At 60.6% G+C, this 12,691-nt stretch overlaps 1 protein-coding gene across 15 annotated transcripts in view; it reads left to right on the forward strand.

Moving 5' to 3' along the window:
- Positions 1–12,691, forward strand: part of RTEL1 (regulator of telomere elongation helicase 1) — a 30,621-nt gene that overhangs the window by 1,984 nt on the left and 15,946 nt on the right. For 11 of the 15 annotated variants that reach the window (XM_060285782.2, XM_060285786.2, XM_060285795.2 and 8 more), the window contains exons 1-10: positions 442–556; positions 1,307–1,567; positions 2,477–2,672; positions 2,945–3,038; positions 3,545–3,626; positions 3,796–3,856; positions 6,910–6,985; positions 7,431–7,515; positions 7,808–7,873; positions 8,424–8,574. In XM_060285782.2, the coding sequence (XP_060141765.1) occupies positions 1,466–1,567; positions 2,477–2,672; positions 2,945–3,038; positions 3,545–3,626; positions 3,796–3,856; positions 6,910–6,985; positions 7,431–7,515; positions 7,808–7,873; positions 8,424–8,574 (913 nt within the window). In that variant the 5' untranslated portion in view covers positions 442–556; positions 1,307–1,465. Of the gene's footprint in view, positions 1–441; positions 557–1,294; positions 1,568–2,476; positions 2,673–2,944; positions 3,039–3,544; positions 3,627–3,795; positions 3,857–6,909; positions 6,986–7,279; positions 7,516–7,807; positions 7,874–8,423; positions 8,575–12,691 lie in introns of those variants that run through there. The other 4 variants (XM_060285783.2, XM_060285785.2, XM_060285784.2 and 1 more) reach the window with 4 other exon arrangements.

Consider the following 12,691-nt stretch of genomic DNA (forward strand, 5'->3'; position numbering starts at 1 on the left):
GGTTCAAAGGTCCCGCCCTGACCAGTGGGGGACATTGACCGGAAAAGCGGCTGGACCTAGAGGACAGTAAGGAGAGGAACTGGTGAGGCTCTCAGGAGCCGAGTCACGGGCAAGGGGCAGCCATTTGCGAAATTTAAGGAGAGTGATCAGCTCAGACTCGAGTCTTTAAAAGACCTCTGGGTCTTTTGAGAAAAGGGAAGCCACAGGAAACCTGTTAGAAGGCTTGTGCTGTTGTCCGGGCAGTTGTCCAAGGGGGCTTGGCCCGGGGGGAAGTGGAATGGAGACCCTGGTGGGGAGGGAGGAGACGGCGGGACCCCAGGTTCGTGCCCGCGGGCGAGGAGGTGCCGGTCACCGGGCTCAGGGTCAACTGAAGGGGCGGGTGGGACGTGGAACGCTGCGCGCCAGCAGAGCGCGGACCCCGAGGGAGGGGACCAGTTTCCGGCCGGAGCACTGCGCAGCGGACCGGAATTGGGGGCGGAAGTGCAGCGCGTTCACGGATGACTGCGCGCCTCAGCCCGCAAGGTCGGACCGGCTGCCTGCTGAGGACGCGGTGGTGGTGAGTCGGACGGACAGGGGCGAAGTCCTGGAGATCCCGGTCGTGGAAGGCTCCCCGCCGAGACCCTGGCACTGGAACCTGTGCCCAAGCGGGGGCTTCCGCAACTGCAACTCCCGGCAGGCCCCGCGCAGCCCTCGGGCCGCGCGCTGGCGATATTGGCGCGCTGCATTGTGGGGCGCGTAGTGCCCGGCTCCGCGCTCGTGGAGGGCGCCGGGTCCGCGGGAAGGGCGGCCCGGCGGGGTTTAGGAGCGCGGGTTGTTAGTCCGAGTGTCCATGCGAAACCAGGCCTCGGGGGGCTGAGTGGTTTGCTGGGCGCCGCACGGATTCGCGTCCCAGATCAGAGCAGCACACGTGCTCTTTCGCTGCCCACCTGGGAGGGATGGGGCTGGTCCGTGGAGCGGAGAGTTGGGAGCCGCAGGGGCGGGGGGTCCCGACCGGCCCAGGCTGGGGGCGCTCCGCTGGGAACTGGCCCCTCAAGCTTTGGCGGAGGTCAATGCAGTGTTATTGCGGGTGGAGCACGTGGAGCTGCATCTGGCCCCTCTCTTGTCGCCTCTCCCGGAGCACGGTGGAGTTGCCTGGGGCGGGAGAACAAGACAGGGCCGACACCTCTCTGAGCTCCTTGTGACAGGATGTCACAGGCTCGCCTTCGGACCTGTCTGCGGAGGCACTGCCTGAGGGGGCTGGTGAAGTGGCTTGGCGCTCGGGAAAGGGTCGCTACAAACAGTCTTGTCATTGCAGTCTCTGCCATAGGGGCTCCCGTGGAGAACGTGTCCCAGCGGCACAGGCTGGCAGAACTTACCTGGAGCGTCTGAGACCCTGAGATGTTCGGAGAGGGGTTTGTCTCGCAGACCCACACAGCCTGCGTTTCAGCCAGCTTCTGTGTCCGCCCGAGGCAGAGAGTAGGCCAGTATGCCCAAGATAACCCTGAATGGTGTGACAGTGGATTTCCCTTTCCAGCCATACAAATGCCAAGAGGAGTACATGAGCAAGGTCTTGGAGTGTCTGCAGAAGGTGAGGCTGCAGACTGAGGGGCTTGTACCCGGGGGATGGGTCAGAGTGGGTAGAGCCTCAGTAAGACCCAATGTACACGCACTGTCTTTACACCGGCCAGGTCCTCCTGGTGAAGCTACCCTTCTGGACGTGGGAGTCGACCATAAATAGGGCTCATGTTTTAGCTGGGGTAGGAGAGATACTAAACAAGTAAACAAAAAGGATAATTCTAGACCGTGAGGAGTGCTGTAAAGAAAAGACATAAGGTGATAGACTTCAGAGCGCCTTGGGGGGGCCTCTCTGCGCAGGTGGAATGTGAGTGAGGCCAAGCGATGAGGGCGTCCAGCTGAGGGCCTGGAGGAAGTATTTGCACACAGAGGGACAGGTGGCGCCCAGCTCTCATTAGGGGAGGTCGTTAAACCTCAGGGGGTGCAGCCTGCTTTCTGCTGGGTTTCTGGGCACGCCCTCTTGTACCTGCCCAAGCCCCCAGCCCTTGAGGGCTGCCTCTGTAGCTGGGCCCATGTTCCCACTCCTGCGGCAGCTGGGGGCAGCTTTGCAGACATGGCTGTGTCGGCCCAGGTTTCCACTCGGGCTACCGGCCGAGAGCTATGTGGACTGTCAGGCTCCATGCAGGTAGTGTAACTGCTTGGATCCAGAATCAGAGTCAAACTCCCATTCTGGGGCTTGACCGAATTCGTCATCTTCCTGTTTACATTAGGCTGAAAAGTACCGTGGTATTTTGGGTAATGTTCTGTAAATTGTTTGCTAATGAGACCTGGTTTGAGAGTGGAGAGGTCCTGCGGCATTTTACGTCCCCCGCTGAGTGGGGGCAGAGCTGCCCCAGGGGCTGCAGGGCTTGTCTCAGGTGGGCTGTGTGGCCTGCGGAGCCTGCCCCTGCTCCCCCGTGACCCTGTTCCCCACCCCATTTAGAAAGTGAACGGCGTTCTGGAGAGCCCCACGGGCACGGGGAAGACGCTGTGTCTCCTCTGCAGCACGCTGGCCTGGCGGGAGCAGCTCCGAGACGCTGTCTCTGCCCGCAAGATTGCCGAGAGGGTGTCAGGGGAGCCCTTCCTTGACCGCGCCTTGGCGTCCTGGGGGAACGCTGCCCTGGAAGGAGATGTCCCAGGTGCTGCCCCTTCTTGCCTTCTCCTGGTCCCGGGCTGGGAGGCGGGGAAGGAAGGGGGGTTGTAGCTGCCACGTCATTTCTCGCCATCCTGGCTGTAAACCTAGGGTCAGAGCCTTATGGCCAAATGAGGACCCTGCAGAGACCTACTGCACTCCTTCCTGTAGCGAGTATTGGGCATCGATGCTTAGCTGTCCCCGGGCCGAGTTAGCTGAGTGCCCCGGGTTAACTGCACACGTGGGCCGTGACCTGTCCTGTTCCCTTGTGCCGGGCAGTGTGCTACGCGGACGTCCCAAAGATCATTTACGCCTCCAGGACCCACTCGCAGCTCACTCAGGTCATCAGTGAGCTCCGGAACACCTCCTACCGGTAGGTCAGGCGGCGTCCACCCCTGCCTTGGGGTCACGGGGGTGTTCTGCCTGGACCCCACCCTGGGGTCGCGCCGTGCTCTGGCTGTGGGGCTGCCGCCCTGAGCTCCTCGCAGCCATCAGGGTGTCAGCTGTGGGCGTGGGTCAGGGCAGCTGCGCAGGGGAGGCCCTGCCCCGTGTTGGAGCCCCCAGCAGTGCTGCAGGAGGGTTGGTGTCCCCTCCCCGCCGACCTCCCACGAGAGGGAGGATGCAGGTGGCAAGGTCTCCCCGAGACCTGCCCCAGTCTCTCGGCCTCGCCCTGGACGCTGACTCAGAGCAGGCCGTGCCACGGTGAAAGCCCCTCTCGAGCCTGGGGCGGACTTCCGCCCCAGCCACTCCCTCTGGCTGCCCGGGCGGGTGAGCCAAGCTTCCCTGGGCTCCCGGTGCAGCCCACGTGGCTCCTGCCGCTGGACAGCACTGGGGCCCCCGCCCTCTGATCCTTGGGCCCCCCAACGTCTCCTCCACCAGGCCCCGAGTGTGTGTGCTGGGCTCCCGGGAACAGCTGTGTATCCATCCTGAGGTGAAGAAGCAGGAGAGTAACCACATGCAGGTGGGCTCCTGGGGCTCCCAGCCCGGCCTTGGTGGGTCTGCTGCTGTTGCGTGGGTGCTGCCCCTGGGGGACGGAGGGGTAAAGAGCTGGCGGGGGTGGGGCTGGCGGGGGGCGCCTGGCTGGGCCAGGGCTCGGCCGCCACACGAGCCCAGACCTCATGTTCACCCAGGTCCACTTGTGCCGCAAGAAGGTGGCAAGTCGCTCCTGTCACTTCTACAACAACGTGGAAGGTGAGAAGGCTCGAGCTGGTGCGTCCTGCCCACGGAGAGCTGCAGGGGGCGTGGAGTCTGGGCGCCTCTGAGGGCTGGGCTCAGCGGCTTCCTGGGCTGCTGGCTGCTGCCCCTCAGCGCCCCGCTCTGGGCTGTCGAGGTGCCTGAGCTCTGTCTCCTGACGACCAGCATTGGCGTGCGTGCAGAGGAGCTCACGCGGTGGGGCCGAGGAAGGGCCTGAACCGTGCCAACAGCATGCTTCGTGCAGAGTGCGTGCTCCCTTCTGGAGGGCTGGAAATCGGGCGCCTGCCAGTCAGGGGTGCCCCCCTGGGCGCTGGGTCTCTGGAGAGCATTTCACTCGTGGTCTCAGCTGTTCTGGGGGAGTCGGCCAGGGAGGGGGTGCTGGAAGCTCCTCCACATGTCTTTCCCTTTGCTGATTCTGTGGTGCATCCTGTCACTGCCGCCTGTAACTCGGCGGGTGTGACGTGCCCTGAGCCCCTGGGGTCCTCCTAGTGACTCCTCCAGCCTCATCCAGAAACGGATGAGAGTGGAAAGCGCAGTGTTTGTGACAACGGCCGGCCCAGGTGCGGCGTGGTTGTGTGACCGCAGGTGCCCAGGGCCCTGTGAAGGGGACCCTTTGTCTCCTGTCACTGACTTTCTTGGGGCCCAGAGTGGAGGGGCGGCACTGGTGCCCTTGCCTCCGAATTCCTGCTTTTCCGCCTGTGGCTGTCCTTTGTGTCTGTCAGGACTTCTGGAGCCAGAGGTGATGGCAGAGAGGCTTCTCTGTGGTGTGGCCTGGGGGCGGGGTCACGCTCCTGTGGGGTCAGGGTTCCCTCTGTTTCCTGCCTCAGGGTTGGGACTCAGACCCTGCAGTGAGCCGGGCCCCAGAGAGTTCACATCGGTGATTCGCAGGGCACCAGCGGGCCAGGCCTGTGCTAGGCAGTGGGTCAGGACAGCAGGACGGTCCCAGAGGCCTGAGCTGGGAGTCCCAGCGCCCTTGGAGAGAGGGAGGGGGGTTGCCTGATGCGGGCTTGGGCTCTGGCGGGCCGGCTGTGGGTAGGGCTGCACGGCTTGGCCTCTGGGGTGATGACCCAGGGTTCCAGGCTCATTCCTCACTGCCTTCCCCTTGGCGGTGTCCCTTGGTCTGGTGGCGCCGAGGACCCGCAGGACAGCAGTGAAGTGTAAGGCTGAGGATGGCCTGTGGCAGCTGTCGTGGCCCCGGGCTGGAGACTGCTGGCCGCCAGCTCTGCTGTCCCGTCGGCGTCAGGCCTGTGGGTGTCGGGTCGCCTGAAGGCTGCTCTCTTGTCCTCGTCCCCCCGCTGCTTGGCCCTCTGCCCTCAGTCCTGCCTTCCCACGGGCCCTGGTGTCAGGCCCGTGATGCTCGACGGAGCCGTCCCCCCTTTGCTGCACTGTGGCTGCCTCCCCTGTCCTTGTCCCTGGCAAAGGGGGTTCCAGGTGTCCTGTTGGCCACAGGCCAGAGCCGTTAGGGTGTGAACCGCTCCAGCCACCTTTCCACAGCAGCTTGGAGTGGCCAGCTTGCCCACTCTGCTGGATCAGCCCTCACCTGCAGGGTCCTGTCCCTCACCTGCAGCACCCCTCACCTCATCTGGAGGGTCCTTGAGGAGGGAGGGGCCAGGAGGCCAGGGGACGGGTGGGAGCTGGGGGGAGCTTCCCATCCACGGTGGAGGCACCCTTGGAGCTGCTGCGTGTTGGGCCCCTGGCTGCAGGCCCCTCCCCGCTGCCCCAGGCCCTGTGTGGCAGAGCAGGGGCTGTCCCAGCTGGCCTGCTGGCTCCGGCCTCTCTGTCCCCTCCCCAGTCCCTGCCCCTGCTCTGCTGTACTCTTTCTGCCTGTTCATCGAGGGCATCCACTCACCATAAACCGGTGCCCCCCGGCTGTCTCAGCCTCCTTTGCCAGCTGACGCACGGGATGCAGTGGGGTGTCTCCAGCAGGTGCCCAGGCCTTGGAGGGGGAGAGGAGTGGGCAGAGACCCCAGGAGGGGTCTGAGAGGCGTGCAGAGCGGAGCCCTGCCTGGCTGCGTCCCGCGGGGAGCAAGCAGTGTGGCCCGGCCAGGCCCCTCCCTCCTCTCCACTGTCCCTTCCTCTTCACTGCCCGCTCTTCCTCGCCCCCCCTCCCCAGCCCCCCTCGCCCCGGGTAGGTGACTGAGCTGTGGGGCCGGCCTGCTGCAGAGCGTGCCGATTGGCTGGTCTGTTGCCATGGTGCTGCTGAGCGGATGGCTCTTCTTCCTTCCCCTGCCTGCTGCCTGGTGGGGGCACCCTGGGGGCGGTCACTGCAGAGGGCCTGTGTGTTCTGGTCTGTGCAGTTAAGGGCTGGGCCTGGTACCTGCCCCAGTGGAACTGGGAGCCGGGGACCTGTGTCCACATGGGGCTGCCCTGAGACTCGGGGTGCTTATTAGAGGAGACCTTTGCTCCCATCTGCTGGGACAGGCTTGGGTGTCGCTGGGTTATAGTACTTGCCTGGCCGATTCCTACGGGCCCAACTGGGGGGCCTGTGTCCCTTCTTGAGGCCCGTCCCGCCCAGGGACACACAGCCAGCAGGGAGTGGGGCCTGTCTGGGCTGCATCCTGAGGAAGGGGCCCCAGGGCCGCAGGGCCTCAGGTGGGCTCTGCGCCTCCTGCCCGGGCAGCACAGGCAGTGACAGCAAGTTGTTTCTGCTGCTGGCCGTGTGGAGCCTGGCTTCCTTAAGAGGGAGACTCTGGGCTTGTTCTTGGGGGGGTGCGGTGAAGCGAGAGGAAGGGACTTGCTGCCAGACTGAAGCCTGATTGCAGGGCAGGTGCCCCGGGGCTCATGGGAGCCGCCCCGGCCTGGAGAGGGTCTGGTGGTGACAGGCTGAGGGCCGGCCCCCACCCCACCCCACCCTGGGGTCTCCTCTTGGTGTTCAGCCTCAGGCCTGCATCTGCCCAAGGCACAGAGCAGGGCTCCCTTGGGACTCGCTTTAGGCTTGGCGCCCTCCCCAGGGGCTGCCTGTTGCCAGGAGCCATTCCATCCCGGGTGCCTCCCGCGGTCTGGGTACTCTGGACCAGAGAGCCTGTGTTTACGCCCGCCCGTGTCCCCAGAGAGGAGCCTGGAGCCGGAGCTGGCCAGCCGCATCCTGGACATCGAGGACCTGGTCAGCAGCGGGACGAGGCACAGGTAACCTGCCAGGGCTGGGCTCCCTCCACGCGCACAGGCAGGCACGTTTCTCTCCTGAAGCATCGGAAGAAATGAGACGCTCCTTCCCAGCCCCCAGCCCCCTGCCCCCGCCCACTGGGCCTTTGTTCCTGGGACATCCAGCTCGTCCTCCACCTGACACTGCCCCTCCTCTCTGAAGCTGGCTACGACCTTGTAGCTTCAGGCCTCCAGTCGGGTGACACATGCCCGACTGCCCTGCTTCTCACCATCTCATCCACCTGCCCAGGATCAGGCTTGGTCTTTTTGTTTTTGTAGATTTTTAAATGAGTGACCCACTCACACGGTTGAAAGCTGATGGTGTGAGGGGTGGCCGGCAAGCCTTCCCGCTGCCCCAGGCCGTGGCTCTCTCGCGCCCCGGGGAACCCTCCCAGCCTGCACTGTGTCCCAGCACCTCCTCTCCCTCCAGAGTGTGCCCCTACTACCTGTCTCGGAACCTGAAGCAGCAGGCCGACATCATCTTCATGCCCTACAACTACCTGCTAGACGCCAAGGTGAGGCCTCGGCCTGCGTAGCTGACGGTGCCTGATGGCAGGGCATGTCCCAGGCTCAGGAGGGGCCGGCGGAGCCCGTGCTGGGATCAGACCTTCGCTCGGAGCCAGCGCTCGGAGCCACAGCCCCTCACCAGCCCGAGGCTGTGACTTGTTCTGAGCTCTGGGAGTGTGTGGCCTGGTAGGAGTGAGGGGACCCCGCGCGGCCGGGGTCCCTGTCCCTCTCTCCAGCTGGACCCCGCGAGACCGCCTGGGAGCATCGGCCCCAGCCTGGCGTCCTCCTCTCTTGCTGTAGAGCCGCCGTGCATATGGCATCGACCTGAAAGGGGCGGTCGTCGTCTTTGACGAAGCTCACAACGTGGTGAGTGTCTGGGTGGCCTTCCTGACACCCCCTTCCTCCAGCCCACTTTCTTGTGCACAACAGCTGGGCCTTTCTGTCCAGACCCCCGCGTCCCACCGTCAGGACCAAGCAAAACTGGGCAAGGTGGGCTGCCGACCTGTGCCTGCCATTTGCACGCAAGACCCCCAGACCCTTCCTGCCATCTCATTCCTTCTCTTCCCTTTCGTCCCTGGTGGCTGCCTCCCTGCTGCCTGCCCGCCCTGCCCCTCCTGTCCTGTGGCCTGTGTCAGGGCCCAAGGACCCTTGGCTCCGGGAGTGGTGGACCTTGACCAGAGCACTGGAGGAAGGCCACCTGGGGAGCCTGGAGGGGTCCACAAGAGCCTGGCATCCTCAGCCTCACGGGGTTCCAGGCGGTTGTCGGCGTGGGGACGGTGGCCCATGGGCCAGACACCCATCTCTGGGCCAGTTTGAGACCCGCCTTGGGAGCACAAGGGGCCTCTTGCTCCCCCTCCCTCTGCCCCCCGCCGCCTCTGCCTCATCGAGCCCCGTGACGGTGTGCTCGGGATCACAGGAGAGGGTGTGTGAGGAGGCCGCGTCCTTCGACCTGACGCCCCACGACGTGGCTTCGGGACTGGACGTGATAGGCCAGGTGCTGGAGGAGCAGGCCAAGGCGGCGCGGCAGGCACTCCGCCCGGAGCTCAGCGCGGACTCGGCCAGCTCAGGTGCGCTCGCGGGCAGGGACCGCAGCCAGACGAGGGGCCAGTCTGCCCGGGGCCCTTCTCTCAAGTCTGCCTCGGGCAGCGCCAGCCTCTGTAAGAGTCTTCTTGGCCTCACAGATGGGCGTGGGGAGGTGGGTACCGCCCAGCCTGTCAGCACTCTCTCAAGTCCTTTTCACCGTTTCCCCGGGGGTGTGAACTTGCCTCTGCTGCATAGAAGTGAAAACCAAGGGTGTCAGCCGTAATGACGTTTTGTGAGGACCCGCAAGCGTCGTCCACAGGAACGGCGCTCAGCGAGTCGTATCCCGCATTTCCCTTTTGCAGCAGTGGTTGCAGCGTGCGTAGAAATACTTGGGGGACGCGGTGGGTTTGTCCAGACGTTCTGCGTGGCCGTCGTTAGTGTTAGGAATCCACCTTTTGCTCGCCAGACCACTTTGTAGCAAGCGTTCCTACTGTCGAGTTGCTGCAGGTTCACAGCATTTGCGCCCGGTCCTTTGGACGTCACCCACGTCCCGTCGTGTCCTTCACACGAGTGTGGGGCGGGGCGTGAACAGCCTCAGCTTCCCGGTCCCTTTACAGTCACACACATGGGCGGACCCCAGAGGGCGCAGAGGCCCCTTCTCCCGCCAGGCCACCCGCTTCGGCCCCCTCTGCGAGGGTCTCCGGGCCTCCTTTGACGCACTCACAGGCTGTGTTGGGGGAGAGAAGGTTTGTAAACGGCTTTGTGTGTTTAGCACAGAAGTTCTCAAACGTGTTGGCCTCAGGACCCTTTATGTCTTAAACTTTACGTTCTTTTTTTTTTTTTTTGCCGTACGCGGGCCTCTCACTGCTGTGGCCTCTCCTGTTGCGGAGCACAGGCTCTGGACGTGCAGGCTCAGCGGCCGTGGCTCACGGGCTTAGTTGCTCCACGGCATGTGGGGTCTTCCTGGACCGGGGCACGAACCCGTGTCCCCTGCATGAGCAGGCGGACTCTCAACCACTGCGCCACCAGGGAAGCCCAAACTTTGCGTTCTTGAAACATACTGAGCTTTGTTTATGTGAGTTACGTCTATGGATAATAAGCGTATTAGAAGGAAAAACTAAATAACAAACTGTTACATGGCAATTTCCTAGGGCTGCCTTAACGAAGTACCACAAGCTGGGAGACTTCAACAACAGAAGTTTATCCTCTCAGTTCTGGGGCTAGATGTCCACGTGTTGGGTGTCAGCCGGGGTGGCTCCTTCTGTGAGTTCCCGGGGCATGTGCTCCAGGCCTCTCTGTCCCAGCTCTGGCAACTACTGGCAGACCTGGGCTTGTAGACGCCTCACTCCAGTCTCACTCCCATCTTCACATGGTGTCCTCTCTCATAGGGACGCCTGTCACTGGTTGAGGGCCCAACCCAGTTCTCTAGGACCTCATCCTAACTGACCATATCTGCAAATAAGGTCACATTCACAGGGGTCAGGGTTTAGGATTTGAACATAGCTTTCTGGAGGACACGATTCAATCCATGACATGTTAACATAAATAACACTTTTTTGGAAAAATAACTGTATTTTAAAAATTAGAAGAGTGGCATTATTTCAGTTTTGCAAACCTCTTTAATATCTGGCTTAATGCAAGGTAATTGGATCTTGTAACTTCCTGCTTTGGCTGACGTGATACTACGCGCCATGGCTGTATTCATTTCCTAGTGCTGCTAAGAGAAATTTCCAGACTTAGCTTAAGGCAACTCAAATGTATTACCTCATGGTGCCCAGAAGCCCAGGATGGGCCAGCAGCGCTCTTCCTTCTGGAGTCTGCAGACGGGGATCCGTTTCCTGGTCTTTTACAGCTTCTAGAGGTGCCATGTTGTTTGGCTTGTGGCCCCACGTCTCCGACCTCTGCTTCCTCGGTCTCCTCTGATTCCGTAAGGACCCTACTGTTCCATTTTGGGCCACCCCAGATGATCCAGGGTTATCGCCCCATCTCGAGGTCCTCAACTTCATTGCATCTGCAGGTCCCTTTTGCTGCGAAGCTGACCTATTCATGGGTTCCAGGGATTAGACCGCGGACGTGTGTGGGGACCAGTATCAGCCTCTGGGAAACTACACTGTATATTTGTGAGAGAAAGAAGGAAAAAGGCAAATCGTGTACCCATAGGAAGAGCAGTAGCGGCAGTAGCAGCACCACGGAAATAGGTTGGCCCTGCGGCCGTCCTGGGCAGGTCTCGGGCCAGGTCCCTTGGCCTGCTGTGCTCTGCTGCTTAGGTATCCTCGTGGACGCATGGTCCTTGCTTCACCGTCTTTACCTGCGATGGGAATTTCTAAGTCAGCTGCTTTCGACCCCGAACGCATGTACATGAGGAAATAGGTCAGCGTTTCTCCGGGGACGTATCTAGGAATGGATTTTCTGATTGACAGTCACGTGCATCATAAACCTTGCCGTTTTAAAGTTGTCTTTTACTTTTAAAGTTGGATGTTGTTTTAGGACTTTTTTTTCTTTTGAAAGCCCAGTAATTTTGCTGCAGTTTGTCTCAGTGTTGATTTTCCGGATCGACGTATGATGACCTCTTTCAGCCTGTAGTTCCAAGTCTCCTCTTACCTGGGGGGATGTTGTCCCGCACGGCAGCGCTCACGGCCCGGCCTTGGCTTCGGTTTCTGCTCCAGGGATCATGTCGTGTCTCTTCCACCTGAGTTCGGAACCTGTTACTCTCTCAGATCCTTTTGTCTCTATTTTTCTTTGACTTATAAAAATTCCCCTTTTTCACTGTTTCTTTTAAGACGATGTGGCTTGTATCTACTTTTGTGTTCTTCTAACATAATCTTTATTTCTCAAGTGTTTTTTTCTCCTAGTTGTCTCTGAGTTCTGTTGCTTCATTTCTGAGCTTTAGAAAACCTGGCTCGTGTTGTCGTTTCATGTCTTTTTTTCTTTTTAATTAATTAATTATTTATTTATTTTTGGCTGTGTTGGGTCTTCGTTGATGCGCGCGGGCTTTCTCTAGTTGTGTCTAGCGGGGGCTACTCTTCGTTGCGGTGCGCTGGCTTCTCATTGCAGTGGCTTCTCTTGTTTCAGAGCACGGGCTCTAGGCACGCGAACTTCAGTAGTTGTGGCACGCAGGCGCTAAGCACAGGCTCAGTAGTTGTGGCGCACTGGCTTAGTTGCTCCGCAGCATGTGGGATCTTCCCGGACCAGGGCTCGAACCCATGTCCCCTGTGTTGGCAGGCGGATTCTTAACCACTGTGCCACCAGGGAAGTCCCCGTTTCATGTCTTCTATCCTGTTCCGACACCGTCATTTTCTGTTTTCTCACCAGCTCACAGATAACTTGCTACAGCTGCTGCGTGCCTTCCCCAGCCCCCGCGGCTGATGCTCTGCCCCATCTGACCAGCCCCCCACTGAGCGGACAGGTTCCCTGTTTCTCTGCCTCCTTCAGGGCGGTTGCTGGCCTGACACCTTTACTCTGTGTCTTAGCGTGTGTTTCCTGAGAACAAGGACATTCTCTTTGATGATCCGATCATAAAACCAGCATCCGTACTGCACTCTCGTCTAATCGGCAGCCGCATTAGAATTTTCCCAGCTGTCCTCGGTAAGGCCCGAAACACAGCCACCCCTCTGCCCGGTGCCGTGGTCTCCGGGCCTGTGAAGAGAAAGGCTAGTTACTTCGTCGACTGTCCTACAGTTTGGATTTGTCTGCTGTGTTCTCGTGGTTGGATTCAGGTTTTGCATTTTGGTGGGAATACCGCGGACTTGCGTCGTCTCGCAGGTGATGTTGGTGGCGTTAACTTCAGTCTGGTTACGTGACGGCTGCCGAGTGTTTCTGCTGTGCGGTCACTGCTTTTCCATTTGTGATTCTGAAGTCACTTGTGGCATCCATTAATGAGTCGTCCCTGAAGTCATGATTTCTATGATGTTTGCAGAACGATGAGTCTTCTTATCCTCTCGTCTTCTGCGTGAGGTCTTATACTAACCTCCGCATCCGTGTCAGCATGTGAGTCCACGTGCTTAGGCACTCACCCCCACGCCCGTGTGCGTAGAACTGTGAGTTCATGCTCTCCGCCACCCCAGTTTTAGTCCAGAACCATGCAGTTATTCTTTTTTCCTCCCTTTCCACGTTTGTAACGCCTTTTGTGAAGAAACGAGCTTTCATTTTTTCTCAGTATCG

This window comes from Globicephala melas, chromosome 15 (assembly GCF_963455315.2).
Source record: "Globicephala melas chromosome 15, mGloMel1.2, whole genome shotgun sequence".
In the NCBI taxonomy this organism is placed as follows: Eukaryota; Metazoa; Chordata; class Mammalia; order Artiodactyla; family Delphinidae; genus Globicephala; species Globicephala melas.